At 39.7% G+C, this 25,358-nt stretch overlaps 3 protein-coding genes and 1 long non-coding RNA gene across 4 annotated transcripts in view; all 4 read right to left on the bottom strand.

The window, feature by feature from the left end:
• Positions 1-943: 943 nt before the first annotated feature.
• On the bottom strand, positions 944-1,957 carry LOC130699084 (uncharacterized). The gene is made up of 3 exons (XR_009421959.1): positions 1,794-1,957; positions 1,505-1,731; positions 944-1,439 (listed from the first exon to the last, which is right to left on the bottom strand). It is a non-coding gene; the product is annotated as an uncharacterized LOC130699084 (long non-coding RNA).
• Positions 1,958-6,841: 4,884 nt separating this feature from the next.
• LOC130702294 (contactin-associated protein-like 4) lies at positions 6,842-8,664 on the bottom strand. The gene is made up of 6 exons (XM_057523966.2): positions 8,534-8,664; positions 8,162-8,417; positions 7,944-8,098; positions 7,609-7,810; positions 7,270-7,527; positions 6,842-7,172 (listed from the first exon to the last, which is right to left on the bottom strand). Exons 1-6 carry the CDS (start codon positions 8,624-8,626, stop codon positions 7,060-7,062), a joined length of 1,077 nt encoding a protein of 358 aa, XP_057379949.1. The 5' UTR covers positions 8,627-8,664; the 3' UTR covers positions 6,842-7,059.
• A 4,164-nt stretch (positions 8,665-12,828) lies between these two features.
• On the bottom strand, positions 12,829-16,600 carry LOC130702998 (retinal homeobox protein Rx2-like). Its single transcript, XM_057524622.2, has 5 exons — positions 16,270-16,600; positions 16,064-16,152; positions 15,646-15,852; positions 14,040-14,142; positions 12,829-13,964 (listed from the first exon to the last, which is right to left on the bottom strand). The coding sequence occupies exons 1-5, from the start codon at positions 16,406-16,408 to the stop codon at positions 13,312-13,314; spliced, it is 1,191 nt and encodes a 396-aa protein (XP_057380605.1). The 5' UTR covers positions 16,409-16,600; the 3' UTR covers positions 12,829-13,311.
• A 5,351-nt stretch (positions 16,601-21,951) lies between these two features.
• Positions 21,952-25,358, bottom strand: part of LOC132088419 (uncharacterized) — a 55,956-nt gene continuing 52,549 nt past the window's right edge. Inside the window, exon 2 of the mRNA XM_059497371.1 lies at positions 21,952-21,967. The gene's annotated coding sequence lies outside the window, so the exon portion shown is untranslated. The remainder of the gene's footprint in view (positions 21,968-25,358) is intronic.

Here is a 25,358-nt window from a genome sequence, read left to right as displayed (position 1 = left end):
AAGTTGCAAAAAATAATTGTAATGTGCAGAGAATTGTCAATAAATTTTTTTTTACAAAATGTTTTTTGCAAAATTTGTTTCTTTCATTGTCTGTGTTCACACACTACATTTATCAGCTTTTTTTTATTATTCAATCTATCTTTCTTGTTTTTGCCACCGTTGTATCGTTTATCTGTAGGTATTCAATTGTTATTTATTACACTTTTTGAATTCTTGGACTTAGACAAGGAACAACGTGTAATACCTGGATATTTTCTGAAGTAATTTTGTATTTGTATATTGTTTTACTGGGATGGGAATCGATCCCCAGTCATTCAGCGTGCAACGCCGATGCTTTAACATTGAGCCACGAGATATATCTAAATTTTTTATTATCGCATATCATATGTTATCGTCTAGGATGTTTATGCAGTCTATCACAACTATATGTTGATCTTTCTATTTTTTTCATAAGGTCCATAGCTCTGTGGTAGAGCATTCAGCTCCGATAACTGTTACCATGGGTTCAACCCTTAGTAGATGTATAAAGATCTACATCTAAATGTAGAAAATAGTATTGCAGTATTGCATTTCGGTTTTATTCAAAGTGTAAATGCAAGTCTGCAAGTGGCTAGAAAAAAGCCAACTTAACTTCATATGATTTATGGCTCATTGGTAGAGCATCGGCGCGGTATGCCGAACATCCAGGGTTCGATCCCTGGATAATAATTAATTAAATGCTTACAGAAATACGATAAACCAATGGAAACAATGCTTACCATCAAAGGTGGCATTAACATTAAAGGTTCATTGAGCAAGCTAAATAAGAAAAAAAAGGCTCATAAATGTAGTGTGTGAACACAGACAATGAAAGAAACAAATTTTGCAAAAAACATTTTGTAAAAAAAAATTTATTGACAATTCTCTGCACATTACAATTATTTTTGCAACTTTAAAAAGGCACAATAGCCCTTTCAAAAGTTGCCGTCAACCCAGGCAGGGGGAGACACTGCCTTGTTGACCCACCGGGGAGATTACCCGGTGATTGGCTAAGAGAAGCCGGAAGAAGAGCTGAAGATTTGGAACATTTTTACAGGAGCGATTAACCTTTAGTTCGGATTTGTGGGTAGCCACGTCGCCCTCCGTGAACACATCATCGGACTAAGCGGACCTCCACGTCCCCTTTCCGGCCAGAGCCCTCCAAACCTCGGTATATGTTGTTTTTATATATACCGTACAGTAGGGGCATGACCCCCTACGGGCTTATTATGAGTCAAGGGGAAACGGGGCTTCAGAAAAGAAGGGAGCCCAGATATGCACTTCAATTTTTTAAATATCAAATACCGTCTGGGGAATATGAATTAAGTGTAGAACTTCCATGTAGTGTATCCAAACGTAAAAATTAATTCATGACCTTGCCCCAAACAAGAAACCTTTTCAGATCAAAATTTATTGTTCATCTATGAGACAATAAAACACCATTAGCATAAAAACTCTTAATTCACATGTATAGTTCGTACCTTACATGATTCGTGAGTTGATTGCGAGCATATTCTTCTGTCAGAACTATAAAGGATTGCTGTTGTAACGGATTCATTAACACAAGGTGGTACTTCTCATTAGACAATTTGCATTACTCTATTACTTTACCTCACACCTTAATGGTAATGCACTCTCAGTGTTTTTTCAACTACAGGCTCACTCTTCCATCCTGTAACACTTCCAGACTTGACTTGAACCCCCGCTAAAATTCTGTGAATGCAAAATAATAGCATTAAAAATACTTTTTCGATAGACAAAAACCAAAAAAGTACCTAATCCATGTTTCATGTTGAACTCATGCCATTTCTGTGTTTCCATACCACACCCATTTTCCGCCCAAATACTGTCCCACAATTCTTCAGTTCCTTCGCTGCATGGACTTATTACTAACAATTCTTTTAGTGCAGCACTAACAGAATTTAAATTTAACACACTGTCAGGTGGTGGACTGAATAACTAAACAATAAATAATTGTTTGTTAAAATTCTATACTTATTTGGAATTCTTATTTGAAAAGTTTAGGCACCTGACTGTTCACCTAATGCCAACTCATCCTCACGTTCAGTTAGGGATGAGTTTTGAAAAACCTCCTTCACTGTTTGGAAACTGTTTTGTTCCAATTTGTTCTTTTCCCCTAGCTGAGCTTGTAGACTCAAAAATTTGAGCTACAAAACACGAATGAATAAAAGCAAATAAATAGAATCATTACGTATTAGGCCTACCATCCTTAGCTTCGTTGTTATCTAATATTTTGTGTTGTTCCAATAACTGGGCCTGCAGCTTCATTATTTGATCTAATAAACAATAATTAATAATTGAAAACCAATATAATAATGTTTATACTTACCACTTTTTTGTTTTATTATCTTATCCATATTTCAATTGTTCCTCCAGCCACGCGTTGTTCTCCAGCCACGCTACTCAATTAACTGCTAATGGGATACAATTAACTGAAATTGCTTACATGCCTGTAATAACGAAACCGACTGATAGATGGCTACGAGTAGAAAAAAGAGAAAAAAGTGCGATTTTTTTTTTCCGCCATTTTTTTTTTTTAATGTAAAACGGATTGCCATAAAATATTGGCCTTTTTTCTATATTATTGCTATCGCCATCTGCCGGTCACATTTCTAGTTATAGAATGGGCTTATATATGACAATCCGTTTTACCCCAAAAAAAAAAAAAATTTCGGCCTTTTTTTTCATTTTACAATCTAATTTTCTTCAAATCCTAGATTTCATTAAAAATACATTATTCCGATTCGAAATTGACCGCTGATCACGAAAATGGGGTATATTTTTATATTAGGCATTTACTTTTTGAATTAACCCTAAAAAACAGAAAGTCGGGCTTATTTTGTCGGGTTTATTTAGTCGGGCTTAAAATTTTTTCCGGTGTATGTAGAGATTAACTAGAAATGTTACCGGTAGATGGCGATAGCAGTAAAAGAGAAAAAAAAAAGGCCAATTTTTTTTATTTTTGTTTTGGGTAAAACGGATTGCCATAAGTTTCAGCTTTTTCAGAAAATTTTTTAAGCCCGACCGAGAAAAGTCGGGCTTATTTAGTCGGGATTAGTTAGTCGGGCATAAAATTTTTTCGGTCAGTGTATGTAGAAAATTACCTAGAATGGTGACCGTTAGAGGGCGATTATCGCAATCCACCCAAAAAAAATTTCGGCCTTTTTTTTCTTTTTTACAGCTATGGTCATCTAGCGGTCAAATTCGAATTAAGTCTCTCAACACAACTTTACATATTCTAGTCATGTAAATATATAATTTTTAAAATTAAAAACCGTATTTGATTAACATATAACTATACAATAATTATTTTGTTATATTCTACTTGCTTAACTTAATTATTATTACTATTAACTGTTAACTTTTTATTTTTAACTGCATTTTGCAGCAATGATAATAATAGCAATAATTGCTTATTTTAGGTATAAATAATATGTTTGAGTAATATAGTCATTATTGTGTATTATTTTCACAACGCAACACACAATAACAACTTTATATTACTCAAACCGTTCTAATAACAATTAGAATGATTGCTTGGCTTAGGTATAAATAATGTTTGAGTAATATAAAGTCGTTGTTGGTTGTTTCGGTGTGAAAATAATACACAATGACAACTTTATATTACTCAAACATATTATGTATACCTAAAGCACGCAATCATTTTAATTGTTATTAGAATTACATTCATTATATTTGCTGCAGTTCAAAATGAAAAGGCTATTAATATATCTAGAATACCTCTAAAATGAAGTGTCCAGTTCAAGTGTTAACACAAGTTTTCCCGAACTCCCACAACACAGATCTAATTCAAATGCACCTTATCTATGACCAGAATTTGAACAAATTGAGAGTAAAATACCAGTAATCCTAAGCTTCACCCATGCTTCACCTTCATTGTGCCGTGTTGTTACTAAACACTCACTTTTTCAACAATGCCATAACACCACATAAGAGAATTCGACATACTATCGATCGGTACGAATTGCGTGTAATCGGGGTGTCCGAAGCGAAGAAGCCAATCGAAAGGACTAATTAACTGTAACCGGTTAATACTGGACTAAATTCTGAGATAACGCACGCGCCCTTTACGGAAAATTGCGAAATAAATAGCTCCACATCACAAACTAAAGCTACCACCTAAGTGTAATTCCTAATTGTTAGTTGAGAGATCAATTACGAACACTACCCTGTCAGGTAACTCATTAACAGCCAACCGCAACGTGGTAAGAAGACAATCGCCATACGCCTACCCAACAAAGATTTTTTTGTAAATACATCAATTTCCCCGAAATACCTAACGTTTTCAAGTCAACATGCTTCTGCATAAATTTTGATTGCAACCTCTATTACCTTTGAGAAAATCAATTATCTATACCTTTATGGTATTTTTAAATAATACACGCAAGTCCTTGAATAACTTTTCCCAGTTTTCAGTGTTTAACGCTTCTGGATTTGGGCGGCATACCTCAAGCAGCTAAATCTTCATGGTGATCTCATCAGTAAACATGGGTAGAACCATTGAAAATAAACATTATTTGTTCCTACCAAGACAAGAAGTTGTCAACTAAGTTACTTTGGACCAGAACTTATTGGTCTCTTCATGTCTGGCGGAATATGTAACGATTCATGCTCAGGAAATCTTACAGCACCTTCGACATCGTGACGATACTCACACCTTAAAAAAAAAAAAAAAAACAGCTACAATTAACTTCCGACAGGGGCAACTAACTCGTGATGTGATTTGCTTTCCCAAATTTAATTTTGGATGCAAAGAGAATATCCACTGCTAGAGCACCTGTCACCGCTTCCCATTATCTAAGCATTAATGCTGTATCTATAACACATTTCAAAAAAATTACTATCATTATCTGAAATAGAACGTAATGTTCCTACCTTGCCAACCCTACCAACTAGTTTTGCTGCATTTTAGTTGTGGTATAGTGCATGCCAACAGGGTGAAAAAAGCAACGAGATCTTGTACCACAGGAAGAGCACTGTGCCACACAGTAGAAAAGCAGGATTACCTAATCTGATCACTCGATTAGCACCCCCAAACTGCTACCTGAATTATCCAGACATTCTGCTTGGCACCAAATATATGAACTATCAAATAAGAAAGCAATACAGCAAATATTTGAATAATACATGTAACAATTATATTTACAATTAATAATCATGGGATGTTGGATCCTGAGACGTTGGATTCCTGGGAAAAACAATAAACACTTTAGGAATCTAAAAAATTTATCATAGAATGAAGTCCAACTTACAAGTTAACAAATGCTATTACATTCTGTTCAGTTTCAGCAGAAACCATGAGATAGCTCATGGCAAGCAGGTTACAGAATCAATGAACACAATCCATCAAACTGCTATCTGAATTATCCACAGACATCCTGCTTGGTACCAGCTTTCTGAACTATCAATAACGAAAACAATATAGAAAATATTTTAATAATACATGTAACATTATTATATTGACATTACCCTAACGTAGCCTGACACCTCCAGGTAATCCAAACACTGAAAAACCTTCATGTTGCGGCAGTTTTCAACAGAAAAACTGGAGCTCAAAATAGTGTAATTAAAATTCTAGATAGCTTCTGAAACAAAAGGAACTGTGATTAGGAGATTCACAAATTTCTGGGGAGCTAAGAGTTTGAACAGCAATTTCGTGGCACTTTCACATACCATATTTGGCAACGAAAAAATACCTTAGATCTGATTAAACTGAAATGCCCATTGTAGTTTAATCATATATATATATATATGTATACGTATCGCCACAGCACATAATATAACTAATGTGAGTAATACCAGTAGTAACAGCACAGCATCTTTTCCGGTGCGAGAAAGCTTCCATTATTAATCGATGAGAGCGTAAAACGTGCATGCTGCCGTGATGGGCGTCTGCTGTCAAGTTCTGGTCTGTACTGCGTTTAGTTAAGCCACATCATAATTTTGTTCTACATGACATATCATACACAGCGCCATCTAGTTTGAATGTAAAGGAAAAACATGAATAGTCGTGATTTTAGTTAATTTTGAATCTCAACAACATATACCAATACTATTCTGAAGCTTTTGGAAATACAGGAAAAAGTGACAAAAAGTCGGCCTTATTTAGTCAGGTTTAAAATTTCTTTATCAGTCATAGTGGAGGTCGCTGCGATACCTCTATTGCGACCGACTGGTTACCTTCGAACTGCAAGTAGTAGCAAGTACCTGCTTGGATTGAAAGTATACTGATGAACTCGCGAAGCTGATAAACTAAATACTAATAACAATGAGCATGATTGCGTCTTTAATCTTTAAATAATGTATATAAATAATATAAACTCTTTACTGTTGTTGTGGCATTTTATTTTCTTCCCATTTCATGAAATTTTAATACAGATTTTTTAGTGCTTCCATATAGCCTTCCACATAGTGATATATTTGTGGTTTTCAATTATTTAACTAAACATAATTATCAGTTTTAAAAAATTTTATTGTTATATGACTAATATATGTAAATTTGTTATTAGACGATTAAGAGCTAATGAATGCGCAATTGAATGTTCCCCTGTATCATACAATCGCTGTATCGTACTAGTGCACTAACTACGTAAACACGTTGTTCACATTTATTTCAAAAACTCAACTCCCCACATGAAAATAAAGCCAGTTTGCGTAATTCTCGTTATATTTTGGATGTGAACCATGTACAGCAAGTTAAATATTTTTTAGGGAAAACAACAAAAAAGTTGGAAAAAAAAGCGAAGGGTATCCATCCGGGGACTCCCCTAATTTTCGGTTAGGAATCTGCAAATCATGACACATCTTAGAATTGATTGAAAATCACACAATATGCCTAAAATTAAACGCTGATTACGAGTACATGATTCATTATCTCAACAAGCTAGCCGTTTATGAAATACACCGAATAATTGCGCTGTATCACGCTACCGCTCAGCAGTTGTTTTTTAAGTGAAGAAAAACACTTCATTTAATAGCAATATACTTTTCATTAGTTCGTTATTGATTATGCCTTGTAGGAGAAGTGATAGCACGGCCTACAGTCGCCTTGGACGATGCAATTGGTATCGGATGGGATTTGACATCTTCATAGCCGACCCATGTTTGAAAATCTGCATATTAGATAACAGGCATCAGTACAAACTTGATTTCAGAAAAAAAAAAAAAACTATGTCAGTTCATCAGCTGAGTAAAACATCTTTCACGCACCTGGTTCACTAGGCAATTTGTTGAAGTCGCAATAGACTTTTTCGAATTGTTTGTTGCCCTTGATTGAGTACAGTCCACTAGTAAAAAATCCATTTCGCCATAAATCTGCGCAGGAAGTTGGCAAACCTTTGTTTACAACGGCCAATCGGCCGTCACACACAAGCCTCCCGAGCGTGTGAATACCAGTAGAATTAGGATGCTGAGTCCTCCCGAAATTCAAACGGGTCACCGGTAGCAATTCCTTCCTGAGGATAGCACCTGAGTAATTGAGGAAATAAAGAATGAAGTGCTCCTCATTTGAGACAGTCGATTCGAACTATGAGTCAATCATTGGTATACCATGGTCAGCTAGTGAAAGCTTAACGTCGGAATCGCAGTTGCATCGGACATCATTCTCGAAACACGACTGCTCAATGCCGCACTGGCAAACGTGAACCCTCGAATTGCTGCCAGACCAGAAATACTGAGGGTTTCCATTGCGATCGTTCCACCAGGCGTACGAAATACCATTTCGCTCCAATGGCGAAGAAACGCAATCGTACTGTTTCATTTTAAAAATAAACCAAACCGCAATATCAATCATTTGGTTATGCACAAACGGTTCCGCCACAATCTTGAACAACCGGTTTCTAAACTGCTGTGAAATACAAGGCCTACCTTCAATACTGGCTTACCTTGATCGACTGTGAACACTCATTGGAGAGTTCGGCCAACGCTGCCATTTGCCTTAGGGTTGCATTGTAATTCACATTTCGGCTGTAACAGCCGGGACTAGTACAATGCCCTGAATTCATAGGTGATTCACTATCGTGTACAACTTCTGTCCAACCTTTATCATTAAAAAAAAAAATGCGAATGTTGAAAATTTCGATTGAAGTACTCGTATTTTTACCAGTGTTCATGTTGCAATAGACGCGGATGGGTTCTTCTCCGAATGCGGGACCGTCCGGATCGATCCAATACAAGCCGGACGTTAGGAGAGGATTGGCCACTCTGGCTGTTAAACAGGTACGTGGCAAAGCCTTATGGCCTGGCGGTGGATGTTCAGAATCCTTGATGCCGAGCTTGGCACTTTCCAATAGCTTTAAAATCGATTCTTGTTCCTGCAATTTCGTTTCGAGCTGTCGAAATTTCGCTGTCAAAATCTCCTTGAAAATCGAAATTCAGAAAACGAAAAGGAAAACAGAAATACATTTTTTTATTTTCTAAATTCCTCCTGATTGGACCAGTGAAAGTAAATCGAAAAATGTAATTCAGTACTCACGAAATTCTCTTGCAATTGCCGCACTTGATCCAATTCCGTGGTTAAAGCGTTTGCCACCGTTAACGCGATTAGAATCGCGAGAAGACGTTCCATCGTGTGTGTTTCGATGTCTGAACTTGTCCTGTAAGTGCCCACTTGTGTGGACACTGCCCTAACTTTATATAGCCTTTTTTTTTTCAAAAAATGTAAAGCCTCCAGCAGTGAGGTTTGTCAACGAGCTTCCATTTGGGTCACTTTTCCCTGATCTGAATCGGCACTTTTCATTCATTTCGCAACTGTTTCCTGCAGAAAACGATCCAACATTTGACTCATCAATGTCCTTTTTCGTGCCCTTGATAAATTCGCATCAATTTGTGATATTCCAAACAAGAGAAAATTGCTTTATCTAGAGGAACGGAAAGTTATAGGGAACGTTCTTTTGGTGAAGCTTTTCCAATCCAGAACGCATTATTACATGCTATCCGTTCAAGTACAAATTAATAGTTTGAATATAGGTTTGTGGGGATGAGAAAGCTGGAAAATCCAGTTGTTCAACTTTGATTTCCCGAGCGAAACCTGTTGTTTGACCACACCGTCCATTGATCTGCGCGTCAGATGAGGGATCTTCTTTTATTGCTTCGACACCAAAAACATTCCTGATCTTTTCCGTACGCTGTTTTCCCCCCATCAATGTCGTCAAAGTTCTCCACTTTCTATCGATTACTAACTCGCGCAATTTTTTAAAAATTCGTTTTATCTAAGACGTTCGATTCATCCGGGATCAGTTTAATGAAATCGCATAGAAACGGAGACAGGGCAATCCCCACTTTGTATAGAAAATTTAATTCAATCTCCTATTATAAAAATGTGTGAGATAAACGCGTACGAGGGAAGCACAATTATATTGCTTTTAATTCATCTTTTTTTTAAAGGAAAAGAAGATGGAAATATGTGGCTAAGAGTGACGCATTATTATTTCAATAGAACAAGTAGAACCGGGAGAACGCGTTAATCGAATGAAGAAATTTCAATCACGTGCGTGTGATGAGGATAAACATAGAAGACGTAAAACATACTCCAGTTCTAAAGCAAAGCACGGGCCTGTTTCTTGAAGCCAGATCACCCCTTAATACAGTATGTAAACGTTAGATTACCTAAAGTATAAAAAAAAAAAGAAGAAAATCAAAAGAAATCTCTTCCGGCTTTTCGCCTATGGCTTGTGTAAACAGCAATGATTGGTGTGTTTGCTTTCAATTGAGTCAGTCCATATACGAGGAAAGCAAAAAAAAAAAAAAAATCTTAGATTTAAAAGGTAGAAATAGATTAAAGAAAGAGTCTGTTGAGGTAACGGGAGCAGAAGGCGGTTATGGACGTTCAGGCTGCACATGCCTGTGTGTATTGTATTATAGAAGCAGTCGTGCTCAATATAGGCGGGGCAATCACGAGCATTTGTATTTATACAAGCGAACGAATAAAAACAAGAAGAAGTGGTAACATTTAGGACATAGGAAAAATCACTATTATTAGGTAAGAATTAAAAGGAAACAAAACAAAAACCCAAAAAAAAAAAAATAAATAAAAATAAGAAGAGGAAATGGTTGGGTTCTGCTCCGGGGAGGGGGGGGGGGCGGAGGTCGGCCGTCAGCTTTGCTTCCGAATTAGCCAGCCAATGTATTGGACATGGTAACCAATATCCGGTCGGCATTGAATCACCAATATTTGTCCTGGCGTAGCCATTTTGTGGGGCTTTTTCTTTCTTTCTTTCTATTTTCCCCTTCTAAACATGTGACGATGATAGAAGGGAAAACAAGGCGTTCACTCAATCGGAGCTATTTGCTTTTTATAGAACATGCTCCTATACCTTTTTTGCCTGTCTTTCTCATCACTGTTCCATTCGCCCTATTTATACATATATATTTTATTATTTTCTTTTGGGCTTATAGCTCAGTCCTATAGCTCAACAATCGCCTTCCCCCCTCCCGACTTTTCAAACAGCAGCATAAGCGTCCTACGGGAAGTCTGTTAATTGCAATTTGAATACGCGATCTATACGTAAGAGGGCGGCACTGATTTTAGAAAGAGTACATACACGTTTGCCGAGGAATAACGTTTGCGCCATCCTACTTGAAAAAGAAAGCTGTGCTGTATACTCTACTGCAGTATATGTACAAGCACACATTTTGAAATGAAACGCGAATGTAGTACGTACATCACTGCTCGATGCAAATGTGTTTGCCGTGTGCACGTCTAACTTGCGCGCGCCTTTATTTACCCTCCGTCTCCGTTTGGTGCCTTTGATGCGAACAAAAGACGTGAAAGAACACAGAAGCGATGCCCCCTTGTTTATGTTTCTATTATACAACTGCGCATTCAAAATGCGCATTCCCAGAGCAAATTAGGATATTTTGGGAGCGGGAATATATATAGTCCACGCTTAGGACGTGATTTACAATCATTGTGTTTGATGTTGAGAAGGCGGTCGGAGGCAACAGTTTTTTTACCTTCGATTACATCTCAGCGTTATAACTACGAAAAGGACGGGCATTCATTCAACAATTTCGTTGCGAAACTAACTTTGTCTTTTAATGAATATCTTTTTGAATTGTCGGTGTCCACTGAGCGTAACTAAAAAGCACCACAACATTAAATTGTGCGTGAAACCGAATGTTGATGGCATTTTGCCCCCTCCCCACGATAATAAAATGGGGAATTGTGCCAAGCAATCCACTATGCCCATTCAATCTGTGTATCCAATTCATTTTTAGCAACAAATCAACAAATGTATACGAAAAAAAAAATGAAGACTCTTGTTTCGTTTTTCGAGGTGGATATATCATGGCGTTCGTATTCAATCTGTTTTGACCCCCCCCCCCCCCCAAAAAAAAAAAAAGAAATATCTATAGCACAGCGGGTGGCATGCGGGGCTTCAGATTTTCAAGATTGGCACACAAGAAAACCCATGTACAACAGTGGATGGTAGCAGTTGCTGGATCGGTCCATTATGCACAGCCATTTTGATCCCCCCAAACACAATTTGATGTGGCAGATCAATTCGGATGGCACTCCCGCTGTGCCTTTTTTTTTTTTCTGTTCAACTGCGTGTGCACTGACTGTGATGATGAGTGCTCCTTCATGAACGAAAGCCACCCAGTACCCAGTCGGTTGCACTAGTGGAGGGCTGATCCGTATCTCTAGACTGTTTACCAGTGTATATATTGTTAGTTGATAGATACATCTATTTGGAAGAGCGCCATCAGCGGCTGTATAGAAATACGTAGACTATATTCGAACGAAAAAAAAAGGGGGCCCTCCTGGTGGGTTGTTGTTGACTGGATCCTTTTATTTTCATTTGAAATGTTTCCATTTTTATTTTTATTTTTGAAAAGTGAGGCTACTTGTATTCTATTTTTTCTACGGCCTTGCTCTTTGCGGCTCTGCGCCCTCCACAAGCAAAAATGCAGTTGCTCCAGACTGTGTGTGTGTATCAATGAACGGGATGAGCATGTTTTTTTTTTTTTTGGAGCCCAATAACGACCATGTTGGGCGGTATACTCTGATGTCTAGTTCAATTCTGTTTTGTTTTTTAAATACGCATCGTGGGGACTGTCAATGATCCCCCATTCATTTTCAACAGCAGGCTTTTATTTACAGTAAGAAAATAATGTGCATATACTCAAAGGACTGAAATACTTTTGTTGTCCGCTTTAAGGTCTGCATCACTCCCGTGTGTGTATGTGTGTGTGTGTGTGCGCATCTCATTAAAATTTTTAAAAAGAAAAAAGGATAAAGCCAATATATAAATCACGGCCAGCCGCGATGGATGATGCTCTTCAAAAGAGAAGAAACAAGAGAATGTGAGGGGACGGGGGTTGGATATTAAAACCTACAATCCGACTTTAATTAACCGAGTTTCGATTGCGATTTGATTTGATTCAGAAAGGCACACTGACATGGCAAAGGGCAGGCCGTTGAAGGGGGTTTTGGTTGTCAACAAAAACGTACAAAAGGGCCTTAGTTCCTTTTATTTGCAGTTCAAATAAGAGCGAAACATGTTCGGTCGATACACGGCCCTCGCCTATTGTTCAACCACAAATGTCTATTATGGCCACGCTAATCCTATACACAGCCTTTCGCTGTTCGAAACAGCAAACGTCTGTTCGAAAAAGAGCCTCAAATAAGTCTAATAGCATTCGCTTCTCTTGTCCGTGTTCAAATGAAAGCAGCAAAACTTGTGCCCACCAGTTGGGTTTCGGAACGAGTGGATTCATCGCGTCGCTTGTTATCACACCAATTCACTTCATCAAAGCAAAAGGCTATTTTGGTAAGGTTATTCTTTAATTCAACCAACACACACACACACGAAAAACATACAACGAACATGTCAAAAAATGAAGGACAGGGATCACTGAAATCAATTCGAAAATCAGCTAAAATTTAATGTAGATCACCAAGCCAAGCGAATCAATTTTAGGCCAGTAGGCGTAATAACCTACGAAAATAATAATTAATGTCATTACTCTCTTATATTTTTTAATTTTGCTTTTTTTCTTTGTTTTTGATGTTTGTTGTTTTTTTTTAAATATTCTATTGTAGAGGGGGGGGGTCGATTTGTACAGACACCATTCAAGGAGGGGGTTTTGAAACACAAACGTATAGGTACATAACACACGGTGTAAACGAAGCTGTGGGGAGCAGAAGGATGTATGGTTTAATGAAGGGAAACCTATTAGCTAACAACATCATTTTCTTTTTTTTTCGATGATTGCGTCACGGACTTCAAAAAAAAAAAAAAAAAAAATCTACGGAGACGCGTCTTTAGCTCCGGCGATCTTCACTCGCAAATCCAAAATGGTTTTATCGACGCTGTTGGCCATCTTGTCGCTTCCGTTCTCCATTTCCGGAGTGGGTGAATCTCCGCCTTGCACGGATGATGTCGGGCTGCTGTTCACCGACGATCGGCAGTCTGGCGATGTGTGTTGATGAAGCTGAAGATGATGGTGGTGATGGGGGTTTTGAAACTGCTGTTGAGACTGCAGCATGAACGACGTGTAATCGGATTGTTGGGGCGGAGAGGAACTAGCTTCCGGGTGGGCTGTCAAACCGATCGGATCGAAGACACCGGCGTGGGCTGGCCAATGCGGATGGAGCCAGTAACGCGGTTGGAATCCAGCGGCGGCGGCAGCGGCCGCAGCCGCCACGGGACTGCCGTTCTGCTTCAAATTGTTCCAGGCTGCCGCGGCCGCTGCGTGATGGGCGGCGAGAGCGGCCGGATGGGCCGCGTAGGTCGGATGTCCGGCGTATGGGAATAAATTGCCGTGAGGCAAGCGCATGGCCAGGAATGGATTGAGGGAAGGATGCGATGGCTGTTGTGGCTGTTGATGCCCAACTTGATTCCACACGTCGTGCTGATTGGAGCGTGTTCCAGCGTGTTGCAAATCTCCATCAGCCAAGCCTATTCATTCAAAAAGAAGAAAGATTTTAATATAATCTGTTTCATCATGTGTAATGTGAAATGCTTCAAACTTACTGGATAGGCGATCGAGTAAATGAGATGCGCTGAAAGTTGGCGATTCGGCGCCGATGGTCTTTTCCTTCTTGCGCCACTTGGCCCGTCGGTTTTGGAACCAAACCTTGATATTTAAAACAAAAAAAAAAATGAACTTAATTAATTTGAAATCAAATTAAAACTTAAAACTTTGTCTAATTCACTTTAAAAAATAGACAGAAGTGCGGGCCGCTTAGGGCGCGACATGGCAAATGAAAGAATGATCAGACAAGTTTTTTCAAAAGATCCCTTTGATGTTTCTTTCAAGGCGGATTTTAAATACTTGAACAAAGTTTGATGTCACGTTTTCGGCGGAAAGAGACGTACGACATTTGGCTATACATTATAGAATAATGGCGGCTAATTTGCCGCTCATCATCGGCCGGTAAACAATCCTTCGGGCGCTTCCATTTTTGCCAACCTCATTCCCAAAAAAATAAAGATTCTCAAGCCTTCATTTTTCTTTTCTTTTTTTCTTCTTTGCATATATACTCCACCCACTATTTTAGGCTAATCAGTCGATTGTCAACGGCTTTGAAAGAGACTCGGTACATATATAGAGCACTAACTAGCTGCCTGAGTTAGGGGATTGTGCATCTCTTTACAAACCGCTTTCATTCTCTCTTTTCTTTTTTTTTTTTCTTGAGAACAAGAACAATCAAACAAACTGGAACTCCAACATCGAATGATAAAAAAAAAATGATTAAAGATTCAAAAGAGCTACTTCTTTTTTTTTTTTCTTGGATTTTTTGGCTATTGCTTTAATCCCTGTCGTCTCCCCAAAAACCTTTTGTCACTAAAGTGGCGAGCTCTCTTGCCATTCTTATTTTGCAGCGGCCCAGTCATCAGCATATCATCCCATCCTCTCCCCCCTTGTTCCACTCGAGAAACTAAACCTGGTAAAAAACGGAAGGCTGGCAGGGGAGGGGGGGGGGATGGATCGAAGAGAGAGAGAGAGAGAGAGAGAGAGAGGGATATGCGCATATAAAAAGCAATTGGGTGCTAATTGATATCGAGTCACTATTCAACATCTATCCATCCGTGAACCGATGATAATCCCCTCCACTCTAACATGTCCTCACTCCCCCCCCCTTCCCTCCCCTCCTCCATATCGACTGTTAACGTCGTGCGTAAAAGTACATAGTACTCTTACGTTAAATGATTCACACAAAAATATGGACTCCCCCTAAGTTGGGAGTAGATCAACCTCTCCCTAACCCCCCGTCCCGATGTCGTTTGATTCCCACACCCGGCGATACATACGACTCGTCTGTATATGTTTCAGGTCGATGACGATAATCGCCATGTATATAATAGGGCTGCACACACCCCTACAGGGCGCAACTTGAAATTCTACGGATATCCATATCGTTGGTAATAAGAGCGAAACATTTGCATGACATTACACGCTTCGAATTATCATGGCAATGTACATGGGGATATTTCGGATGATGATCCGTTTTGCGTACTTCGACGTGCATCTCTCGCCGTTTTAAGTCGATCAAGTGGCACACACTTTGTAATCAAATTGCATAAGACAAGCCCCCAATCCAAAGGAAAATAGAAAATTTGCATTTGTTTTTATTACCTGAACGCGAGCTTCGCTGAGATCTAAACGCATGGCCAGCTCTTCGCGGGTAAAGACGTCTGGGTACTGCGTCTTCTCGAAGGCGCGTTCCAGTTGGTGCAGCTGGAACGTCGTGAATGTCGTCCGCGTCCGACGCACTTTACGGCCGCCCGGTTTCTCCGCCGATGACACGGACAAGTCGATCTCGTCCAGCGATCCGTCTCTCAACTAAAAATTTAGATTTAAGAAATAATAGTAATTAATAAAAGATACTGTAATTCTTTTTTTTTTGCAAGTTAATGAGATAGTTGACTAATGTCTGATCTCCGGGGGGGGGGGGGGGACGGTCACACGTAATACGTTGGGTCTTTATATACAAGGCCATCAGTAATTACTGTTGGCAAGGTTGACTCGATTATCTTTGATGATTATTATTTACCTTTGAGGGATAGATGGCGTCCTCTTCTTCTTCGTCCATAACCAGAGATTCATCATCATCGCTCGATTTCGACGAATTGACTTGTTGCTCTGTTAAAAAAAATAAATAAATTCAATTAAACTTAATGATCTAAATTGTAAGCAACATTTAAAAAAACTGTTCCGGGAAATGAATCGTCCCGCGTTGTATAATTTAAAGTGTCATACCAATACGCTTGGCGGGAACGATGGGCTCGACGTTGGAGGAACGACGGCCGAGAATGTCGTCGATCGTGTAAACTCTCGACTTGTTGCCCGTCGTGATCACCGATGGTCCGGTCGTGTGTTGTTCCGTCAAGCTACTCATGACGACTAGGATCTCTAACTCCGTCGATGGTCTTTTGTTTTTTTTTTTTTTGTTTTTTTAACTGAACGCAAAGTACACACTTCGTTGATTTGATCCTTTTCTTGTGTTCCGAAGGCGATTTCGAATGGCAATGAAAATGTTCGGAGATGGAACGAATCAACTTGTGGCCGGGGGTGTTTTGATTGCAAACGTCCGAAATCAATCAAAAAAGCAAGAAGGTAGACACACAACTTCGATGTGTGTCTGCTTTGATGGTTGGGGAGAAACTAACGCTGTTTAAGCGATTGCTAGTCGTGTTTTATAGTGGCACGCCACACCCCTCCTACACACCCGGGCCAAAATGCTATCCGTCCGCAGCTCCTCCCTCTCTTGACACTTGCCAACTGCCAATCAAGTCTTGATTAGTCCATCCGTCGAAAAGGAAGGACTACGGGGGAGGGGGGGGATCAGAAAAAAGAATAGAAAACAATAAAAAAAAATCAAATCCTTCGCATTTTGCAAAGCCTATTTTGATTTTATGTGGAAACCCAATTGAAAATCCGATTTGAGATGGGCTGACCTTGCTGGACCAAAAGAGTCTTATAGATCAAGGCTCATTATTTATTTGCACGGAAAACGGGTGCTTGCTTGATGGTGGGGGTGTTGGGCAAAAAAAATGCCGCTAAGGGAATTGGCCGTCCATCTAATCCTATAGGTCCGGCCTATTTTCATTATTATTATTTTTTTAATTTTATTTTAACAGTGCCTCTATTCTCTTTCCATTTTCTTTCTGGAGTGGGCTACATTCATTGACGCGCTAATTACACACCTGGACTAATTACACGACACGCTACTAATGCACTAGCCCCCTATTGTTCTCTCTGCACTTGCTCTATATCCCTCTCGTCTTAAATAAAATTAATAAACAGATGTTCTGATTTCCAAAATGTGCTGATGGAATCCGTTTTTTTTTTTGTTGTTCCTATTGTTTCACTCAAGGGCCCACGTTAATTGATATAATTCGGTACAGTTCCCCTTTCTCTTTTTTGTTTATTCATGGTGATGTGAGCCTTGTGTATAGCATCAATTAGCTGAACATAGTACGATGGCTTTTGATCGATTCTCCTCGATAATGCAATCAAGCGTTCATTCGACATCAAAACAAATGAGCTCAATTAACGTCCATCATTATACTTATGCAATTAGCCCACGTTTGCCTATGTCAAGAATGTGTAGGACTGCATTTTCCTACATCGATGTGTTTGCAAGAAAAAAATGTGAAAGAAACTAGTCCCACCCAACTCGATGTGAATACCCCCATTTATGTAGAGACACGTGATGCGTCGTAACTTAACAGCTGTCTTTAAGTTACATAACTCGAGCCCAGCTTATTCAACAGAGGTTGGGGACATTCCGTCGTAGTCCCACTGTCTCTCTATTTTTCGTTAAAAATAACAAAAAAGAGAGCAAATTCCCCAATCATAGCTTAACGTATCTGATTTTGGTTGTGCCGTGTGGCAAGCCAATTTGAGTCCTTTCCGTTGAAAGCTATTATCAGAGCTTTTCGCAGAAGACGAGCAACGACTTCATGTCGAAATACGATGAACACACACAGCACAGCCCAGCACCAGCACAGCACAGGCCCAATAGTTCAGCGCTCTCTTTTTTATTTTGTATTTTAGACTTGCATTTTTATGTAAGCGGTCCATGTTCAACTTGGTTGTCCATGATAAGCAACGCATATCGTAAAAAGAAAGATGAAAAAAAAAGAGGGGACGTTCTTCCTCAGAGAGTTGTCACCTTAGAGCCCTTCCATAAGACTTGCATTACAACCTGTGCATTTCTGCGAAAAAAAGCCACGACGATTCGATGGCAAATGGTTGCAAATCGAAATAGATTGATTAGACTAACTGGTTCCCAATCTATTTATCTACTGTCTATCGACATTGATTTGCATGCATTTTTGCAATTTCTTGATTATCTTTCTCGGCCCCATCTGTGTTGCATTTGCTGTTCGCCTGTACTGCACGTGTGACTCAGCATTTTACCCTTTTATTAATTAGGCCTTGGAGGAGAGAGAGAGAAAAGAAAATAGGAAACATCAATAAGGGATGGGCTGCGAGTTGAGTTCCAGCGAAAGCGCTTACCAAGAGCATATATATATATATATAGCCCACCGACCATGTGATTCCATTGTTTTGTTTTTGGGGGTGGAAAAAACCAAGAGGCGCACACTTTGGGGACCCAGGTGGATGATGGTACGTATCTACGCAAATAGTATAGCAAGAATTGGGCTAAAAAAAAAATGCAGTTAGGCTTGGCTTATTAAATGAATAGAAATTCTGTTTACAGCTGCAGTTCAACAGAAAAAAATAATAGGTCGTCAGATCCCTGGAAAAAAAAAAAAAAATTCAATGCGATAATAGGAAAAGCGAAAGAGATATAGAGATACATGATCATTGGGAATGTGCCATCTTCGAAAATTCGAAATCCTGTATTTAACGAGATGAACGTAGCACGCATAGTGCAGCATCGTCTTCCTTATTCTTGTTTTGGGCTGTGCAAAGGTATGAAAATCCGTGGGTCCATCCCAGAGTTATATCCGCGTCCATGAGTTGGCACAAAAACAGCTGTCCAACTGATGTGGCCAGCACGGCCTATAACAACGATAGAAAGGGAAATTGTAGATTCTTTTATTTTTTATATATATCTGTATAAGTCTGAAGATATACACACACACACACACACACAGCGTTTTCAAACGTGTTGAGGGCAGATGAAGAAGAAAGAAACGGAACGTGCGGATGATCCGCTCATTATCCTGTCAAGGGCATTCGACCTTTTGCCACTTTGACAGTCTTATTTCCTTTTGCACCTCAGCTCTCACTGTGTCCGTCCACTCTCTTTATCTTCTGTTTATCTCTCTCTCTCCGTGTATATGTGTGTGTGGATGTCTAATCTAATACCATTGGCTGTCCTCTTCTATCACTGCACGGATGACTGGAAATCAAGAGATTGCGCGCTTCGATATATATAAATAGATGAGTGTGTTGTGCGCGCTTTAACCCTCGCCTGTCAACTCCAACTTCCGGCCGGCCTAAACGCGCGTAGGGGCCGTCGAGTAAATCATTAAGAATCATGTGTCCTACATATATACCTACTGTAAATATAGTAAACTAATAGGACATGAAATTGAAATGAGCGAATAGAGTTGAAAGCGGACGGGGAAATGGCCCGTTTTAGTCCAACTTATCAGCCTTAATAGCGAACGCACCATCAAATGCAAACGAGGCCTGATGACCGTCAAATTGTCAATTAACAACCGTCAACTTAAAAAAAAAAATGAATTTTTAATGAAAGTTAAATTAAAAGTTGATCATCAATTGCGACTGGAGTCGTGTAACTGAACACTGATTATATTATTTAATATTCGCGTTGTATATAAAACTCCATTCTTCTTTATGTTCAGCCTATTTGAAAATGGTTCGACGTGCCACACAAATCCACGCACAATGTGTCCTTGTTTGGGGCGTGTTGGGGCTTCAAACAATTTCGCAAGATGAATAAGGAGGGGGGAGCCCCGTTCGATTCTTGTTCTCGTTTCGATTGTGCGGCAAACGGCAATCATCGGACCAATTGAAAAAGCTGGTCATCATCAGCTCAAAAACCATTCGACACTCGACGCCTTCCCTCCTGGAAGCGAAAAAACCCAACCCAACTTTTTCCTTATCTATACACAAGAATAAAATTGCAGCAGTCGCTATTTATATTTTTTTTTTAAAGAAGACTTTAAACACAAAAGGATGATGACGCTTACATATGAAAAGCGTGAAATCACGTCCAACATAATAATAATAATAAATAATAGAATAAGAAGGGCGGGGACATGCAATCCAGTGGTCCATCAAGGGCGCAAATCGAGAGCAGCACGGTAGATTTTGCGTATACACAGGGCGTTGAGGATTATAGAGCATTCTATTCTTTTCAATGAACCTCGTATACATACGTATCGTTTCTCTCTAAAGGAAAAAAAAATAAATAAAGGAGAGGGGCCAAGTACCTTGTTCTCTCGGTGTTATATTGCGAACATGAACTAAACAGGCTCATATCTATGTGTATGTGGGCTATATAAGGATCCCCTGCCGGGCGCGTGTCCCTTTATATTCATCCGGGGTTTTTTAACATTCCCCCTCCTAGCTCTCGATCAGCAGCAAAAACAGGAGATCTTTCTTTCTTATTATGTACGCATTTTTCTTTTTATCACTTATTTCACAAGAGGCTGGAATGAAACTCCAATAAACACTTTGAATTTCAATGGCAATAAAATATGGCCGTTTTTTTGAGCGCTGTAGTAGACTAGCTCCGTAATATGTGAAGGAAGTAGAGGAGCTCCTCATTTTCGAAACGCATCCGATTGAGAAATTGGGCCAATTAATTTGTGATTACCCCGCCCACTCAACAGTTCAACACCCTTCGTTCTCCGCCTTCTCTTTCTTTTATTTTTTCCCGGCCCAACTGTCGGCAAATCGTGTAAAACCATAGCGGATTTCTTTATTTCTTTTTTTTTTCTCATCACATAGATTTTTTTTGCATTGTAAATCACATAGGCAAATAACATACTTTTATTTTTCTTTCTTTTATATTATTATTTTTTATTCCTTTCTTGTATTTTTCACCTTTATATTTTGTTCCAAAAAAAAAGGGCTTTATACAATCTACTGTACATAGGTAGCCGAACTCCGGATTAACCCCTCTGGATATGCCGTGTTCATCCGTCAAACACTTCGTATAGACATCCCCTCCCCTCCCCCCTTTTGTTGTTAAATACATTATATTCTGTTTTTATTCATACAGAATAGCTCTGTAGTACATAGTCGATTGATGCACAACAAAAGCCACAGGGCCGTAGTATCTAACTCGTTTTTATTTTATTTTTTTTTTGTTCTCCCCCCTTTCGAAGCTTCCGTCACTCTTTCAAAAACGGGGGTTTTCCTTTTTTTGACCCCCGTGTGGAGATGAAGCCTTGTTTTTAAATCCTTCCGACACGGATTTCCCTCTCATCGCCTGTTTTTGCAGGACACATATATACACGCCATCTAAAAGCGTTAAGCTACACAGGCAAAACGGCTCATTCGGGTGGCAAAACAACATGTTATTTGCCGAGTAAATATTCGAAAACTGTACGATGGACGGTGTCAATTTCGGTTCGTTTTCCCTCCAAACCGTTCAGATTCGAACACGGTGCAATGGACCGCTGGAATGTTTCTAATGCGGAACGTCCCCGTTATTAGATGATTATGGTATTAGAACCTTGTAGCGCATCATATGTTCGTACATGTATACATACGCATTGTATACGTTCACCATCACGACCGTTGATTTCACTCTTTTCTGTGTGTGTTATACAGGGGTTTTTACGTCTAACGTATTCGATGTCTTTCATGAACAACAGGAAATGGCATTTCCCAATTGCTTTGGCGACAACAAGGAAAAATGTGAGGAAAACCTCCACGTGTGTCTATCGTTTCTTGAGATCAACAAGGTGTGAAAACGATCGTGTAATACGCACATAGTCCACACCTATAGAATAATAAGTCTATGGCTTTTATTAATAATAGAGTGTGTGTGTGTGTTCTATTGTCATGGGGAGGAGGACGGGAAATCTCGATCATTTCATTTGAGTGTTTGAGCAATTTTTCATTAACTGCCTCCTGGACGCAGTGGGCAATTGTTGGATGCAAGATGGCGTCCGACCGACGAGTGTGGCTTCCTCACTTTGCCTCCAATCGCACAATAACGAGTCTGGACTTGCAATAGCTGATGGTCGCCTAGGTGATAGTAGAATTTTTGGGCTTTGCCCGTTTGCGGCGACAACTTAGTTCTGATCGACGCCATATTGTTTTGTAAGAATTCTTAATTTCCTCTTAAAGTCACATGATGAAAAATTAGAACAAGAGAGACAATGCCACCTAATCAGAAACTCGGTCATTACGCACTGCAAATGAGGGACGTTTAGACGTACGTCAATATGCAAATAGCCGATCGTTTTTTTATTTCTTTGGCGATCACAAATGCAATGACGATAGGAAATCCCTGGACAATAAAACGATCATCATCGTCAAACTGCGATAAACACCCGATCCCTTTCGATGTTCGTGTCTTTTTCGCTGCCATCCTCCTGGCCAATCACGGACAGCTAATCACTATACAGTTATCAATTGCGAGGACATGAAGCACGCAGTTCATTTGTTTGGCTGCTGATGGAAAATACCATGTCGTTCCAAAATCACACCGATCAGCTGAAATAAAAAAAAACTCTAAAAATTCTAGATGATGATGATGATGACTCTTGATGATGTGCCCTGTAAAACGGTGAGTGTGTATAGCTGGTTGGCCAAGCTCCCCCCCCTCCCCCACTTTGGCTTGCAGTACAAGTGGCAGTGCCACTGCTGTCGATTTCTTTATTGCCTTCCGATCCTCTAGCATCCGCTCAAGCGAAAACAAGTCAAGCGCCTTTTATTTCTAGAATCATTCCCACTTTCGCCAACCCTTTTTTTCATTCCCCTCTTCATTCCCAACCATCTCCTCGTCTATAACTTTATGTTTCATTTGGCTCCACGTTAGAGAGGAAAAAAAAAAAAAAGAAAAATTTGGTCGCAATAATGTTCAACGAGAAGGGGGGGGGGGGGGAACAGCTTTATTGACCCTATTTCGCTTATTGGTTCCGGTTATTAGGTCCGCGGGTGCGGAAAATCAAATGTTTTTAGATTGAACGCCAGATGTAGGCGAGTCTAGGCATGCCTGTGCCTGTGCATATATTTTCAGAAACCTGTTCTAGACGTGACTTAAGCGTTTGCGCCGATTGCCGCTGCTCTCCGTGCTGTTTGAATACGCACAAAAGGTGGCGGCAAAATGTCTATATTGAATCGAGATCAAACAAACCTCAATATATGTCGTTCTCGGTCAGGTTCTTTTTTTTTTTTCTTTTTAAATAATAAAGAAAAACGCGGCTCTATTTGAATAGGACCAACTCAATATGACACGAAGATATCAATAACAAATAAACCACATACTGCAGTCTAATAAATATCTATATTATAGAGAGAGAGAGAGAGGTAGCCCTTGAAGTCATATTACATACACACGCGCAACTGATGCTAATGTTTACCGTTCGTTCAATATCAAAAGCATCTTGTGATATCTACTTTGCGTATTCAACCGCATAACGGCACAAAAAGCCGTAATAAAGCAGCTTTACGGCTCCCCCCCCCCCCCACTCCCCGTGTCTGTGTATACATCATATATGTGTATGTACGTGCATGTCAATGCAACACAGATCTAATGATATATGGCTGAGTTGATTTAAACCACAGTCGGCAGCACTTGATATATATTTCAATTTCCAATATATCCGAAACGTGTCAACACGTTCGCCAGAGCCAATAAAATCTCTGCGCACAAGTGTGTACATGCAAATACGCCCGCAATCTGTATACATATTACCAAAATATATATAATCCATGTGCAGCAGCATCAGTCTGTTGGCTTTTTGTATCAAACTCTATTTCTTTTACTTGCATAGCGCATTGATTTCACTATGATTGCACGCTAGCCCATGTTCATTTGTTTCTTTCTTTTTTTAAATGCACACATTTTTAATAGTATAGCAGGCTTTCATGTGGGGCTATTTAGGAAATTCATAAGCAGTTTGGTGTTTAGTCGGTGGCAGTCAATCAAAGTTTCTGTATATATTGCGAAGGGGGGGAGGAGGGGAAGAGGAAGCTTGATCCACTTCTATCTTCAGCGCAAAAACGATTGGCCTGTACTTGATTGGAAATCAGGCATACGACGAGGTTCATACTCGCATAGCCCAACGGATGGCCTATAGCCACTCTCAAGAATGCCCATCAACACTAACTAAGGGAATCGTCCATCCAAAAGAGCGCACACACACTCACAGCGAAACGTTATAATGAGGCATTCACGGCGAGTTCTCTTTATATGAGTGAGAAACTAACTTCTATCTACACAACGCACAACTGTTACAAACGCGTATTAAACGGCAGTAGCAATCAATAAGGAATGATGGCCTAAACGCATTGGATGGGTAGACGTCAGTGTGTACACTTGATCACGGCCCGACGATTCGTTGCAAGTGGGATGCAAATTCCGAATAGATATTTTACATTTTCGCAAGTGTTTAACGACCAATACGGGGGAGGAGGAATAGGACTAAAGTAGGCTATATATAAATAAAGAGAGAGAAGGGTCGGGGGCAATTTCAACGTAATTGCAATTGGTGACCTGTTTGCCTTCGTATATTTCAAACGGCCGTGTGTGTGTGTGTGTGTGTGTGTGTGTGTGTAGGTACTGTATATACGCACAGCATTTTGGAAGGCTATATTTACAAAAGAGAAGGCCCCCCCCCCCCTCTCGGCCCTATTTAGGGGAGCCTCTTGCCTCTCTTCTTTCTCGCCAACCCTTTCCTCGACGGACGAAATTGTTTCCTAATTGATTTGCTCAGCAGCTTTGAGAGTTAATGATAAACGCCTCGATTTACTTATCACAAACATCAGCATACGCATTGTCCTTAATGTGCTGTCATCTGCCGAGGCCGTCAAACTTGGCTCTGCTTCTCCATATTTGATGTGTGTATACGAAATAGACAGCTCTCCTATGCCAAGTGACGTTGGCTAAATTTGCAATCAAACTATTTTGGCATTTGAATAGGTCGTTTTGGATTTCACGTTTGGTTGGCGTGCGAACCTCGCGGGAGTTCAACCGACAATTTTCCAATCAGTGTAGTTTGAACATTCCCTCAACGCCGAGATGGGAATGGATAAGCTTTTTTTTTTTATTGAGTACTAAACGTTCGGTCGTGGCTGAATAGTCGCCAATCAGGACTTTAGTCTAACCTGTTTGACGCTTTTTTACTTCGTAATTTATACAACACTTGGTTATCATCGAGTTG

The sequence above is a fragment of the Daphnia carinata genome, chromosome 10 (assembly GCF_022539665.2).
Source record: "Daphnia carinata strain CSIRO-1 chromosome 10, CSIRO_AGI_Dcar_HiC_V3, whole genome shotgun sequence".
Lineage (NCBI taxonomy): Eukaryota > Metazoa > Arthropoda > Branchiopoda > Diplostraca > Daphniidae > Daphnia > Daphnia carinata.
This window is presented reverse-complemented; position numbering and strand designations above follow the sequence as displayed.

Bases quoted from the DNA above. Each gene is read 5' to 3' on its own strand.
- LOC130702998 (XM_057524622.2), bottom strand. From the start codon at position 16,408: ATGAGTAGCTTGACGGAACAACACACGACCGGACCATCGGTGATCACG. The intron at 16,153-16,269 runs GTATGACACTTT...TTTTTTTAACAG, and splicing joins CGTTCCCGCCAAGCGTATTG to AGCAACAAGTCAATTCGTCG. The intron at 13,965-14,039 runs GTAAGTTTGAAG...TTGAATGAATAG, and splicing joins TTTACTCGATCGCCTATCCA to GCTTGGCTGATGGAGATTTG.
- LOC130702294 (XM_057523966.2), bottom strand. From the start codon at position 8,626: ATGGAACGTCTTCTCGCGATTCTAATCGCGTTAACGGTGGCAAACGCT. The intron at 7,528-7,608 runs GTATACCAATGA...TCAATTACTCAG, and splicing joins GCTTTCACTAGCTGACCATG to GTGCTATCCTCAGGAAGGAA. The intron at 7,173-7,269 runs GTGCGTGAAAGA...TCTAATATGCAG, and splicing joins CAAATTGCCTAGTGAACCAG to ATTTTCAAACATGGGTCGGC.